The 14,331-nt window shown below is 35.0% G+C and overlaps 1 protein-coding gene across 4 annotated transcripts in view; it reads left to right on the forward strand.

Annotated features, from left to right (window-relative positions):
• Window positions 1-14,331, forward strand: part of CHL1 (cell adhesion molecule L1 like) — a 288,040-nt gene that overhangs the window by 217,044 nt on the left and 56,665 nt on the right. For all 4 annotated transcript variants that reach the window (XM_020979269.2, XM_020979271.2, XM_020979272.2 and 1 more), the window contains 3 exons: window positions 3,353-3,484; window positions 10,617-10,760; window positions 11,187-11,298. In XM_020979269.2, coding sequence (XP_020834928.1) covers window positions 3,353-3,484; window positions 10,617-10,760; window positions 11,187-11,298 — 388 coding nt within the window. The remainder of the gene's footprint in view (window positions 1-3,352; window positions 3,485-10,616; window positions 10,761-11,186; window positions 11,299-14,331) is intronic.

The following is a 14,331-nucleotide window of genomic DNA, read 5'->3' on the forward strand; positions in this document are numbered from 1 at the left end:
GCAATAAGGAAACACTGGAGTTTATTGAGCAGGGGATGTGATCAGATAAACTGGAGCAAAAAGTGCAGAGAGGAGGGTTTTCCTTAACAAGTTACAGCATAGAACGGATTGCAATTGGGCATAGGACACATTTCTATGAGTACTAGAGAGCAGCTTTTGCCTTCCATATTACTACTACTACTACTACCACTGCCACCACCACCACCGCCACCACAACTATAATCACCACCACCACCACAAAGGTCTGCAAAATTCTTTACGTATGTTAGCTTACTTGATCCATATAACAACCATGTGTGAGGTAGATGATGCTATCATGATTTTATCGATGAAGAAACTGAGCACAGAAGTTAAAAGACTTGCCTGGGGTCATAGAGCTAGGACATATCTGAGGCCAGATTTATATTCAGGTCTTCCTGACTCCATGGTTGGAGCTCTTTCCATGACACAAATTATCTGCTACCTAGATAAGGCCCCTATATCCTCCCTCAATCACCCCTTCTCACCCCCTTCTCCTTCTCTCTAATACAACGTCTAGTGTATATATATTTTTTAAATGAACTTTGTTTAATGAAATCAGATATTGTATATTTTATACAACTTAGTAAATCATTTGTCTGAAAGAACAGTGTGTCTTTTGCAGGAAACTTTGGCATTATCAATAAAGAGCTGACTCCTGAGCAGGAAGAACTGGGTTCAAGTTTTTTGAGCACATATTGTCCATGAAATCTTTGACAAATCACTAAACTTCTAAGGGTTCTAGGTTATGCTCTAACATTAAACATTTCACAGAAGGTGCTATTCTTCACTGATAGAAAATATCATTACACAGGCTTTCTCTACACCAATTCAAACACATCTCTACTCTCTATCCTTTCACAAACATTAGGTGATATAATGTATTTATGTCTTGACTTGGGTTAGAATGAAACATGTTTTGTTCTTTCAGCAACAACAATAATATTATGTTGTATCACTTTGGATCAACATTGTGTCAAGAATTAAGACAAAGTGAATATTAAAAAAAATGTTTTTAATGTGTGTGGTGTATACAGAGAGATAGTAGAATATATCTGTATCTGCATACATATGTATGCATATATTTGCATGTATATGTGTGTTTCTGTACCCTGTGTATCACAGGCAGAGGAGATGACTATGAAGAAATATAAGGAGAAAAATTAAATATGTTTCACTCAACACATGTAAATGTTAAAAATGGAGAACAGTGGGATAAAAAAATTAGAGAAAAACATTATTTTTCTGGTGTGTTTGTGATATGATAATTCCAAAATTACTTGCTATATACCCTGCAGTGAGATAGATAAGAACTAAGTTAGCTGTGTGACCTTGCTGGAAAGCATACTTGACCTCTCAGTTACCTTATCTGTAAAATGAGGCAATGGATCTCTGACTTCTAACATCTCTTCCGTCTCTAGGCATATGAGCCTATAAATCTTATGTTTGTTACATATCTTTGTCCGTTGGGTGAAGTGGACAAATATTTGCTCATGAATCTGAAAATCTGAACTCTGCTTCAGCTCTGCCCTATCCATGTGTAAAGAATATGGCCAAGATTTTTCATGTCTCTGAAGTTTCCTCATGTATAAAATGAAAAGCTTAGTCTCTATGAGATTTACAGTTTCTTTCAGTTCTAAAATTTGATGATTGTGCTATCCTACAACAGATACTGATAGACAAGTGGAATTACCAAATGGAATGGAATAGGGATGGGAATGACTTCATCTTGGCAAAGATACCTTGAAATATATGTTGACTTATATTGTACTTTTGTTACCTATTCCCTAGCATGTATTGTAATGAGAAGATCATTTTATCATGCCAACTCCTGGAAGCATTAGGTTTTAGTGAGCCCTATATTGTGAATAGTAAAAATTTTATACATTGCTTGAATTAATAATTTATTTACATTTAATGGAATGTCATTATTTGGAAAAAGACTGAAATCAAGAAAAAGGCATTTTTCATTTAACTCAGATGTGAGACTAGTAAGAGTGATGCTGAATATAAAATGCCTTTGGGAGTTAGGGAGATTCCATGTTAGCCATTTTATGGTTTACCAAATGTACAGCTTTTGAATGCACAATTTACAAAGGCATACCTTTTTTCAACTGGAACGTGAAAAATTAAAACATCATATGCACACCCTAGGAGACAATTACAAAATAAATTTTCTTGCTCAGAATTTAATTTACCAGGGCTGTTTGTACACTCTTACTTCATGTAATATTTCTGTCACTTTCCTTTTTTGTGGGTGTAAATAATTTTGTCTTCAGTGGTTTTTTTTTAACTCCATTCCTAGTGACTTTTCTTATAGAGTAAAAGCTCAGTTTCATGGGGAATAGCCATCCATTAATGCATGGGGTGAGGGGAAGAAATATTCATAAATTATATAATTTTCAAAAGAAACCACATCATTCACACTTTAACTCTTCATTTTTTTTATTACTGACACAGTGCTATATTCAAGGTTACAAAATATGACAATGTTATTGGCAATGAAAGAAAAAAAAGTTTCATTTTGATTCATACCAAGATCTAAAATCATTATATTACTTAATTCTAGAGAAAAGCTAGGAATTGTACCTGTGATTTCCTTGACATAAAAAAATTCTGAAAAACAGATATTCTCTACCAATGAAGTTTGGCACCTTCTGTGAAATGTTCAGTCTTAGAGAGTTGCTAGCACCCTTAGAAGTTACCTGATTTGTCTATAGCCACTTGGAAAATTTGGGTCAGAGATGGGACCTGAACCCAGGTTATTCTGGCTTAGTGGCCAGCTCTCTGTGTATATGCCAGAGTGATTTGGAAGAAAAACAAAAAAACAAAACAAAACAAAAAAATGTCTTCCAGAAAAATTATTTAGTAAATTGTATAAGATTTATAAGAAAGCTTTTTCAATCTTACTATATTTTTAAGTGTTTTGCCATTTAGAAGACTTTTCTGAAAACACAAATTTTGGAACGTGTCCTGTTTGTCAGACTTCCAGAACCATACAGTAGAACTAAATCAGCATAGCATCTGGCTATTCCACCTCCAGCTCTTCGCTGATGAGGAAAGGTAATTTTAGAAACAAGCAAAATGACCATATTTACATATTTTTAGTAAGTCATTTTTGTTTTACTTAATGATCACAAAAAATTATAAAATGCTACTTTAATAAGTTATATTTAGCTTACCACTCCTACGTGGTGCTATTGGGAAAGGGGAAAAAAAATTCTGCCAGGAAATACTTGATACAGTCTGCCATCTGCTGGATGGTCCTGGGATTTCCAGTCTTGACAACAAGACATTTTTAACTTGTTTTCTTGGTGTTTTTTTCTATTGCCAGAACCTCCTCGCTGGACAAAGAAACCTGAAAGTGCTGTGTACAGCATTGGGAACAATGGGATCCTGCTATGTGAAGCCGAGGGAGAACCAACCCCTGAAATAGAGTGGAAAATCAATGGCTTACCCGCTGATAGTAAGTGCTATTAAATTGTCTTGCCGATTAACAATCCTTGAAGCTGATAGCTTAGTAGGATGAATCGAACTCAGGCAGTGTATTTAGTCAGATAAATAAATCTGATTTCAAGATTAGGCCAGGTTAGTATTTTCTGAAGTTTCCTATCCCAGACTGAAGTAACTGATTCTCTATAATATAGACTGCAGCTTCTGACTTTGCCATCACTCTTGATAATACTATTTTTCCCTTGACCAAGATTCACAAGTTCAGTATTTGTTTTCATTTCCATTCCTTTCACCTCCTGAATCTTATGAGTTTCCAGATCCTATTGATTCTACCATGAATTATCTTTTGCTTTGTGCCTTCTTTCTACTTCAACTTCCAGTAGCCAAACTCAAGCCTTTATCACAACCCAGCCTGGACTAGGCAAGTTGCCTCCTCATCGATCTCTCCATTCCTAGTCACTTTCATCTGAAATCTGTCTTTTAAACCATGATGAGATACATAACATACCTGGTATAATGACTGTCCTGGCCAAAATATTTTTTTTTATTGGTCTCCTCTTGTTTACCAAGTGAAATATACAAACTCATTAGGTTGGCATTAAAAACCTTTCATAGCATGCCACTAACCCACTTTGCCAACCTTATCTTCTATCATGCCTTTTCATAAGTAGCATCAAACTCAATAAAATAGAAACAGATCTCTTGGGTACATATTGACTTAGAAAACCACAAACAAACATTATCTATGTTTTACTGTCTTTATTTTGTTAAATATTTCCCAATTATATTTTAAACTACTAGGTTTAACACTTGGTTCTGGGGCTGTGAATTTGAGCCTCTGTTCTTTCTGAATTCATACACCAGGCAGTCTTCACTGCTTATGATTCCTTATATATGTTCCAAGCCTTCAAACCTTTGTGATTTTCCCAATGCGGTTTCCTGTTCGTGGAGTGACCTGCCTCATCTCCATCTGTCAAAATCATACCCAAGTCTGAAGACCCAAAGCAAACAATTAATGTGGTTTGGGAAGAATTTGTTTATTCATGCCACCTTTCATGGATTACGCTTTGTACCTCTTTAATGTGTTTTTCTGGTTTTTTTTTTTACTATATTGATTATTTATGTAGTGTCCTAGCTACAACTTGAAGGTAAGTGTCATGAGGTCAGGCTGGCAGGGCCTGGCCTCATTTCTATTATGTGTCACACCATTTCCAATCCAATGCTCTTATCATAGTGATGAATAAGCAAGCTATAAAACTGAATTGATAAACAAGGTGGTACATAAATTTATATTGAACCATGTGTAGACTTAACATTATGCTTATTGATTTTGAGTCCTTATGTATATTTATTAAACAAAGAGGAGAAGAGCATGTCTAGAACATTATGCAGAATGATCCATTCCTATGGGGAAAGGCAAAAGAGTTGGACTTATTTTACTTTAAAAAAAATGCACAAACTTAGAACTTATCTTTAGGCATATAAATTATTCACTCTACAAAGATGATTAGTCAAACTAGCAAATAAGCAAAAAAAAATGTATTATGTATTATGTATTTGCCAACAGGTATTAGGTGCTAGGAGTGCAAATCCAAACAATGAAACATTCTCTGCTCTCAAAGAGGTTACTTATTGTGATATGGAGGTCTCCCTGAGAGAAGTAGAATATATACCCCAGAGGGGATTAACGTATTGCAAAGGATTTGTGGATTATCAGTGGTGGACTAGGTACCTGGTCCACCAGGACTTGCCTGACGAGGTGCAGTATGGCATATTATCACCAGAAGATGGATCATCAATTTTAGCCATGGTGATTTTTGAAGCAAGATAATTATTATTATTATTATGGAAAACCTGTGTTAATAAAGCAATGGGCCTTTCAAAATATATAAGATATAATTCTGGAAATGCAGATGGGCATTTGTCCGTCAGGCAGTCTGTCAGCTGGCATTTATTAAGTGCCATCCACTGTGCTAAATGCTAAGGTTATACAAAGGAAGAAGACAATCCCTGTTCTCAAGGAACTCATAGTCAAAGGGAGGAGACACCATACAGGCAGCTATGTACAAACAGGCTCTATGCCAACTAAACCACAGATCATTTCAGAGGGAAGACAGAAGATTTGTTTTCTCTCTACAGATGTTGAGTAAGGGGGAAAATTTTGACTTTAGTTGTCTTTTCTTGAATTTGTACCTGATCTTTAAATCTTAATGCAAATACTGCCTTTTATGTGAACACTGATAGCTCCCTGGTGATGATGAACTTTGCCAAAAATCTTATATAGCCCCTTTCTTTACAATTGTTTTGATGTCCTCTTAATGAATTGTATATTTTAAATTGTTGAATGAAAATTCCTTTAGGGCAGGAGTTGTTTCATTTTTAGCTTTTTATTGCAAGCATTTTACATATAGTAGCATCTGGATAAATGCTTCCTCATAGCAACTATTGATTTATTAATTGATTCTAGTTGTCTGTTTCTGACTGTTCTTCTTCTATTAGATTATAAGATCCATTAGGGCAGAAAGCTTATCTAAACTTTGTAATTCCCCCAGTGCCTGGTACAATGCTCAGAAAAGAATAGATGTTCAATGAATGGTTTTTTGAATAAATGAATCCAGAAATGGTTTCATGATTTAAAAATAATAATAAAATCAAATATCTTGAACCTAAAAGCTGGAAGGAACCTTAGAAATTTTATGAAGAGAGAATCTGGGACCTTTAAAAGTTACTATCCCTAAAGCTATGGGGATAGTAAGTACCACAGCTGAGATTCAAACCCATTTCTTCAGACTCTATATGAAGTTCTCAGTCCATGAAGAATAGAGGAGGAATCCATGGATACGTAAACTCTTGAGAAACTAGATTTGAGGTCAGGATGACCTGGGTTCAGATCATGCCTGAGATGCTGAATGTGTGTGTGACACTAGACAAAGTCATTGTCTCTGAGCCTCAGATCCTTGTATATATGGTAAAGAGGTTGGGCTTCAGTGTCCTTTATGATGAATCCTATGGTGATCTCTATGCCTCATAGAAGTTAGTGTTTCAAAATGGCTATAGCATTTACACTTTCAACAGATCTGTTTCAGTGGGGAAAACAAACAAACATATTTTATTCATTCTTTGGTAATAGTTTAACCCCACTTAATTTGGAGACAACTGTATACACAGGATTTTTAATTAATAGAGTGATAGCTCAAGATGTCAAGACATTTGGTGTATATATACATATGTACACTTGAGTGCATATGTACATGTTTATGTCTAAACATATGGACATATGTGTGCATGTATGCACAGATACAGGTCTACACATGTGTATATGTGTGTATGTATTTCTCTACTTCACATCTTGATTAAAATTCAAATTGATCCTATTTCATTCAAAAGGACTGTGGATCATAGCACTCTGTTATGCATAAAACAATACCTGAAAAGGGTTTGAGACTCATAGACCTTGACTTCCTGGTGCTTCATATGTATTAAATAGTTAAATATCAAAGCAAGGACTCTAAAATTTCAGAGAAAGGTGTGAATGCAATGTAAGGAATTGTAGCTACTGAAGGGAGGTAGAATTTTAGCTGGGATACAAAGGATAGGTAGCATTTGGACAGGTAGATAATGAAGGAGGGCGCGGCATCATTTGAGGTAAGGAAAGCATCAAGGACACATAAAAACAGGAGTACAGTGGTCTTGGAGAAGAGCAAGAAGCTTGGTATTAATTAATTTCAATCCAGCAAACATTTATTGAGCATTTACAACGTACAAGACACTGTGTTAAGCATTGGGGATGCAAAGAAAGGGAAAAAATGAGTCCTCCTCAAGCTGCATTAATTTATTCGTTCATGTATTTGACATCTTCCTAGTGCCTATTTATGAATTCCTTTTGCTATACACTGGGAAGGAGATCATATTAATAATATATATTTCCTGCATCAATAGGCTTAAAATCTAGCAGATGGAAATAGGACTTAGACAGATAATTGTAATGCAAATTATAATATGCTCCTTTGGTGACCTCCTTAGCTCCCATTGTGTTAATTATCATCCATATCTACACAGATGACTCACAGACCTATGTAACCAACTCCATTCTCTCTACTGCCTTCAAGATTATATCAACAACTACCTCCTGAACATTTCAAACATGATGTTCTGGAGACATCCATATTCAACAGAAACAAAGCAAAACTCTCATCTTTCCCTTCAAACTGAGTTGTTTGTTTGTTTGTTTGTTTGTTTTTTGGTAATGTCTGTTTCTCTCAGATACAACCTTTATTCCGTTCAGTTAGTCAGTCAACAAAAAGTCATGAAACATTAGGTGCTAGGCTCTTTATTAAGTTCTGGAAATATAAAGAAAGGTGAGACAACATACAAATTAACTAAATGTATAAATGTAGATGTATAAATATAGATATCTATAGATATATCTATGCGTGTATATAGATGTATAGATGTGTATATACATACATACATACACACATGCGTATACACATATATTGTATATATACTTATATCCTTATGTACTTCTGGTCTAATCTTGGGAAAGCTAAAATTCTACAAAATACATGCACAATATATACATATGTACATTGGTATTGATACATTCACACACACACACATATAGGCACCCATACCTCTCATATTATATCTTGGTATAATATACATAGATATACATGTATATACATGCATCTGTGTATATGTGTATGCATGTACTACATACATGCATGTATAGAGATATATACATACATATGTAGGTATGCATATGTATGCATTAATGTTTGTGAATATACATATACATATGTGCACATATACATACATACACATGTACACACAAGTAAGGAGGAATGAAGAATATTATAGGACTTTGTATTTGATCCTAGAGGACATAGGGAGATGTTAGATCTCTTTGAACAAGGAACTGACGTGGTCAGACCTGCACTGAGCTTTAGGAAAATTGCTTTGGCAGCTGAGTGGAGAATGGATTGGAAGGGGCAGAGACTTGAAACATGGAGGCCAATCAGAGGGCTATTGCAATTGTCTAGGCAAGAGGTGATGAGGAACTGAAATAGAACTGTGATTAAGTGAGTGGAAAGAGGATGATGTTTATGAGAGAGATTTTGAAAGTAGAAATGACAAGATGTGACACAGTGAATATTTGGCATGAGTAAAAGTAAGGACCAGAGGATGGTGTAGAATTTGCAGGCCTACATGATTGGAGGATGGTCGTACTCACAACAATAATAGAAAAGTTTAGAAAGTGTGAGGGGAAGGACAATGAGTTATTTCAGATGTATGTTGATCACCCAGTTAAAGTCACCCAAGATTTAGGTGGGGATGGTGGCCTATACTTATGGAGAGAGAATAGAGCAGGATATATAGATCTGGGAATGATCTTCATAGAAATGATTATGGATAAGATGAGAACTTATGAGATCACTTAAGGATATGGCATAAAACTAAAAGAGAGGAGATCCCTGAAAAAAGCCTTGGAGGACACATACAGTTGGAGGGTGTGGTATGGATGAAAATCTAATAAAAGAGAATGACATAAAAATCAGACAAATAATAGGAGGAGAAATGGGATACCATGCCAACAAAATAAAATGAAATAACTCTATCAAGGTATGAGTATGCAGGATGAAGTAATGAATACAGTAGGGAGGTAAAAAAGGATCTGGATTGAGAACAAATAATTGAATTTGGTAATTAAGAGTTAAATGATAAATTTGGAAGGGACAGTTTCAGTTGATTTATGAGATCAGAAGCCAGTTATAATTAAGATGAGTTTAGTTAAGATGAGAGAGAAAAGGGTATACATATGGTTTGTTGAAGGCCTTCTGGAGAAGTAAAATCACAAAAAGGAAATGATGGTTTAGGTACGGGTAGATCAAATGAGGGATTTCTTGGAGGATGATGGAGACATGGGCAGGTTTGAAGGCATCAGAAATGGAGCCAGAAGATATGGAATCTCTCCTCACTGAAATGTGAAGGACCTGAGAATAGAAATTATGGTGTCTGACATATAGTAAATGCTTAATAATTATTTGTTCATTGATCGTTTCATTGACTGATGAAATGCTAATAGAGCAGACGATGGGTACAAATCTTCTAGCTGGAAGTCCAGGCATGTTAAGTAATTCTAGATGCTAATGTTGGAGAGGTGGTTGAGATCCAGAATAATGATGATCTTGAAATGCAACCATAGTTTCAATCTTTATGGAATTCAATTAGTTAAACTCAATTTTATAAAGGGAAGGAAAAGTTTTGTATAATTGAGTATTAGGCATAGATTCAGGAAGACCTAGGTTCAAATCTCACCTGGTTAAATTCTATAAAATACAGATACACAGATACATGCATACACTACATATAATATACACATATGCACACATACATACATTGGTATGTATATATTTACACACAAATATAAGCATATTCATATAACACATATACACATTATAATAAGATATACATATATAGTACATATATATACACACACATATATAGATATATACACATATGTATATGTCTATACAACATACCTATATGTGTATACGTACATTTTGTGTAGGTATACCTACAAATATGTATATATGTGTATATATTACAGACAAATACAAATTTATATATGAATACATATTTACACCAATAACCTTTATTAATCAGCTACTGATTGTCAGTAATTGTGTTAGGTGCTAGAGATACAAATACAGTAATGAAACATTCCTTGCCCTCAAAAACTTTACATTCTACTATCTATAGGCAATGGATGAAGAGGCTAGCCGAGATTTTTAAGCATGAGACTAAATGCTAAATATTAGCAGATTAGAATAAATACAACTAGTAAATACAGAGTAAAGACAGAGATTTTTTGAAACTTCTTGTTATAGAAGGGATTGGTGATTTTCTGTCTGTTTTATTCTTCCAGAGTGACAGGAGGCCACCAAAAGGAAGGATTGGTCAAGAAGGCCTTACTTAATTAAGAGAAGAAAACTAGGAATATGTTAGAAGATTTTGGGATGATTTGAATGAGAAACATTAGGAATTCTCTCATGCGTATTTTTTAAAAATACTGTAGGATAGCATTGATAAAGGAATTGTAAGTATCCTTATTTATTGAGGTTACATACCTTAATGTCTTTCAGAACAGCACCCCTTGCCTGGTATTGTGTTCTTCCCAGGAGAGATCAGTTTCACCAATATGCAGTTGAATCATACTGGTGTGTACCAGTGTGAAGCCACAAATGTACATGGCAAAATTCTTGCTACTGCCAATATCAATGTTTTAGGTAAGTGCACCTCTAAAACAATTGCAGTGTGTAATAGGAATATTGTAAAGAAAACTTAGCAACAGCACATTCTTCTTTAATTAATGAATCTAGCTTGCATTTTAATAGCAGAAGCATATAAGCGGAAAAGAATAAAACTCAATGCATATGACACAGTTCTTCTCTTATTGTCCTTGGGCATATAGTGTCAAAGAAAAACAGTTGCTTCCAAATCTTCATTCATTTAGAAGGTGATTCTGATTTAACAATTAAAATATAGGTAGCTATCTTCTCTTACATTCTTTTATAAGTTGCATTTATTATATTACACAAATGTTTTCTATATTTAAAAAAATATACAAGTAAATGACATAGGCTACATGATTTTCAATTATATTTTAAGTTAGAAGGCAAAACATAGGATTTCAATTCTGCTTTGATTTGTAGATATTTCTCCATTGATGCAAACCCCAGATGATGAAGGATATGCTTCTGTTGCTGGTTACAGTGCTTTCTTATTTTGTGAGGTTTTTGCCTCACCTCCTGCAGTGATTACTTGGTAAGTTTGATTATTCCTTAAAAGGGCACTGTTTGGAGAGCATGACACATCTACCATCCATCATTTTTGGACAATTATAATATATATATATACTCAATGCCTTTAAGATTAAGAAGTAAATATAGTAGAAATGTAATTAACTACCACCTCTGGGTTGAATTTTAATGATGATTTTAAAATATTTTATGATAAACTTAAGAATTGTAAGGAGATTAGAAAGAGATCAGGTTTTGATTTGTTGCTGAGAGGGTGAGGAAAAGGTCAAAGACCTGTTTTTTTAGCCCTATTCAACTATTTCAGCTCTTTTAAAGTAACTACAACCACAAAATGTCAATTAATGATAATTATAATGATAATGTTAGTAATAGCAATTAATATTCATATAGTGCTTACTAGATGTCAGGCACTGTGCTATGCACTTTACACTTAACTAATTTCATCCTCCCTGCTCCCTTATGAGGTAGGTATCTCTATTTTACAGAAGATCAAACTGAGGCAAAAAGTAAAACATTAAATAGGCAAATGAAATGGTTAAAAGAGATTTCCTCAGTCCATTATTACTAAGCTCCATTTCCATTTGAAGAAAGAGTGACTTGGTACCCTGCCCTTGCCCAGGAAGTCTAGTAAAGTCAAAGAACTAGGGTGGGTTTCTAGCCTACAGTCAGATGAGATATGAAATGAGGGAGCCAGATGACATAGGCCAAGGATAGAAATGAAAGAGTAGATGTAATCTGGACTTCTTCTTTCTTATGTTATCATCCTTGCTAAGAAGAGCTCTATAGAAATTGAACAAGAAAGAGCCTGAAAGACATTGGTTAAAAGGCAGCTGAAGAGACTTGTAGCCTTCCCCTGCAGGGAAGGGGTTTACTGACCACACCATTTCCAATGAAATGAGGAAAGAGGTGACTAATAAAATTATTATGAGAAGATGCTTGTGAATATGCTTTGAAGTGGATACTGTACAGAAATTAAAAATCTCAGGTAGTTTCCAGACTAGAGGGTCCACACTGCAACATCATAGGTCAGAATCCCTTCAGGCTTCATGAGAGCTCACCAAATGTTTATTCTTACTACTCATCCAGAAAATATTCTTATTGCACAACCAAGGTATTTAAAGTAGTATTATAGTAAAATATGTAACACTGGAGCATTTTCTCCATTGAATTTGTTCTCACTCTCCCACAAATATGTATACCCTAAAAGGGAAGAATAGACTTGAATAGAAATCACATGAAGAATATGTGCACTAAAAGCAAGACAGTCATGTAGAGGGGAAACTTTCACCTCTGATGTTGCAGAGCTGGTATTGTTCACTGGTGCTATCATGTTGCCTTCTGCTAGGACTGCCCATCTCACACCTGGTATTCAAATGAAGCTAAGAGAAACCAGTTTGAAGAATTTTTTAACCTTCCCCATTATGTTCTGTTCTAAGGAAATAGCACTATACTTGTTAAAGGAGATAGATGAGACTGGGTACTTTTGGTCCACTTGCCCCTAACAACAAATCACATCCCACTGGCTAACTCTTTATTAAACCATCAACAACACAAGCATTTTAATAAAATATTGACTTAAACTTTTCCAAACGACTGTGTTTAAGAACTACAAATGACTTTGCCTTTGAACTTTAATAAAAATAATAATCACAAGATTTTAGACATATAGTCAGGAGGGAACTTAGAGGTCATTCAATTCAACTTCTTTATTTTATAATTGAGGACACCAAGACCCAGCTTGTTAAAGGGTCTGCTCAAGGTCAAACTCATAAGTGGAAGTGGCAGGATTTGAAACTGGACTTGGTTACACAAACAGGGTTTGGGTTATCAAAACCAAGAACAGTGAGATGGACCAGAAATGTTAGAGGCCTTCCAACTCTAGACCTCAGATATTCCTTTGGGGTGGTCAATGTTTCATACTTTGTTCCTAGAACACAGGAGACACATAATCAATTGTTTTTTTTTTAAATTAGTTTTTTATTGATGTCTTCTATTCCTTACATCTTCCTAGTTTTATCCAGTTTCCTTCCCTATACTCTTATAGAGAGTCAGCCCATATAACAAATTGACATGTAATTAATTCTTGTTGATTGATTGATTGATCTGGACCATGTGATCCCAGACAGGAAATCTAGCTTTTCTGAAGAGCAGAACTGACTGAAAATATTTACAAGTGCCAGGGGTAGGGATCTGGACTTGGAGTTGGGAAGACCTGATTTACATCCAGACACTTGCTGGCCATGGCCCTCTAAGCAAGTCACCTAACCTCAGCCTGCCCCTCTTCCTTTATTTCTAAAATAAGAAGGTTAGACTTCATGGTTTCTAAGAACCAATCTAGTTCTAAACCTATAATCCTACAAGCGTATTACACAATCCCGAGAGGAAGGCAATACAAATAACCACAGCTAGGACTGTTTGAAGAGTGCCTTGGTTTCCTAATGAAACTGCTGCCATATGTCACTTTTTAAGTTGAGATATTCAGTGCTTTCTTGCTAAGCAGTTCCAAACTGGGAAGTCTGTCTTAACTATTTTCAGTTTTATCGCATGGAGTCTGTGGTTTTATTTGACCCCCAAGTATATCTCTAGAGTAAATGCTTTATCTTCACAAGCAATCGGGAACTAATTTTTCTGTAGAATGGAAATGAATTCCCCAAGATAAGGAGGTCACCGTTACCCTACTGTTTTCTTGTTTGTTTTCCCTGGGGCTGGGATCCTAGCAACAGGAAATTTGTCTGGTGGACCTAAGGCACGCCAAAGTATTGATTTGAAATTGAAGAAACTTAACTTACCATTTCATTTCAGGTGGGTTCCATTTAGTACCTTTTAGCCAAAACTGAATATTTTTTTAAATACAGCAAATTAAACAAAAAGGATTTATTGAGCTCTTAATATAGGCCAACCTCTGTCCTGCTTTGAGAAGTTTATAATGTAATGAGAGAAACAAGTATTGTATCCATCCACCATTTATAGAAGCTAGACATTAGAATAATTAGCTAAGATAAGTTATTTGTTCTCTCTGGTCCTTAATCTCATCATA

This window comes from Phascolarctos cinereus, unplaced genomic scaffold (assembly GCF_003287225.1).
Source record: "Phascolarctos cinereus isolate Bilbo 61053 unplaced genomic scaffold, phaCin_HiC Scaffold_4;HRSCAF=312, whole genome shotgun sequence".
In the NCBI taxonomy this organism is placed as follows: domain Eukaryota; kingdom Metazoa; phylum Chordata; class Mammalia; order Diprotodontia; family Phascolarctidae; genus Phascolarctos; species Phascolarctos cinereus.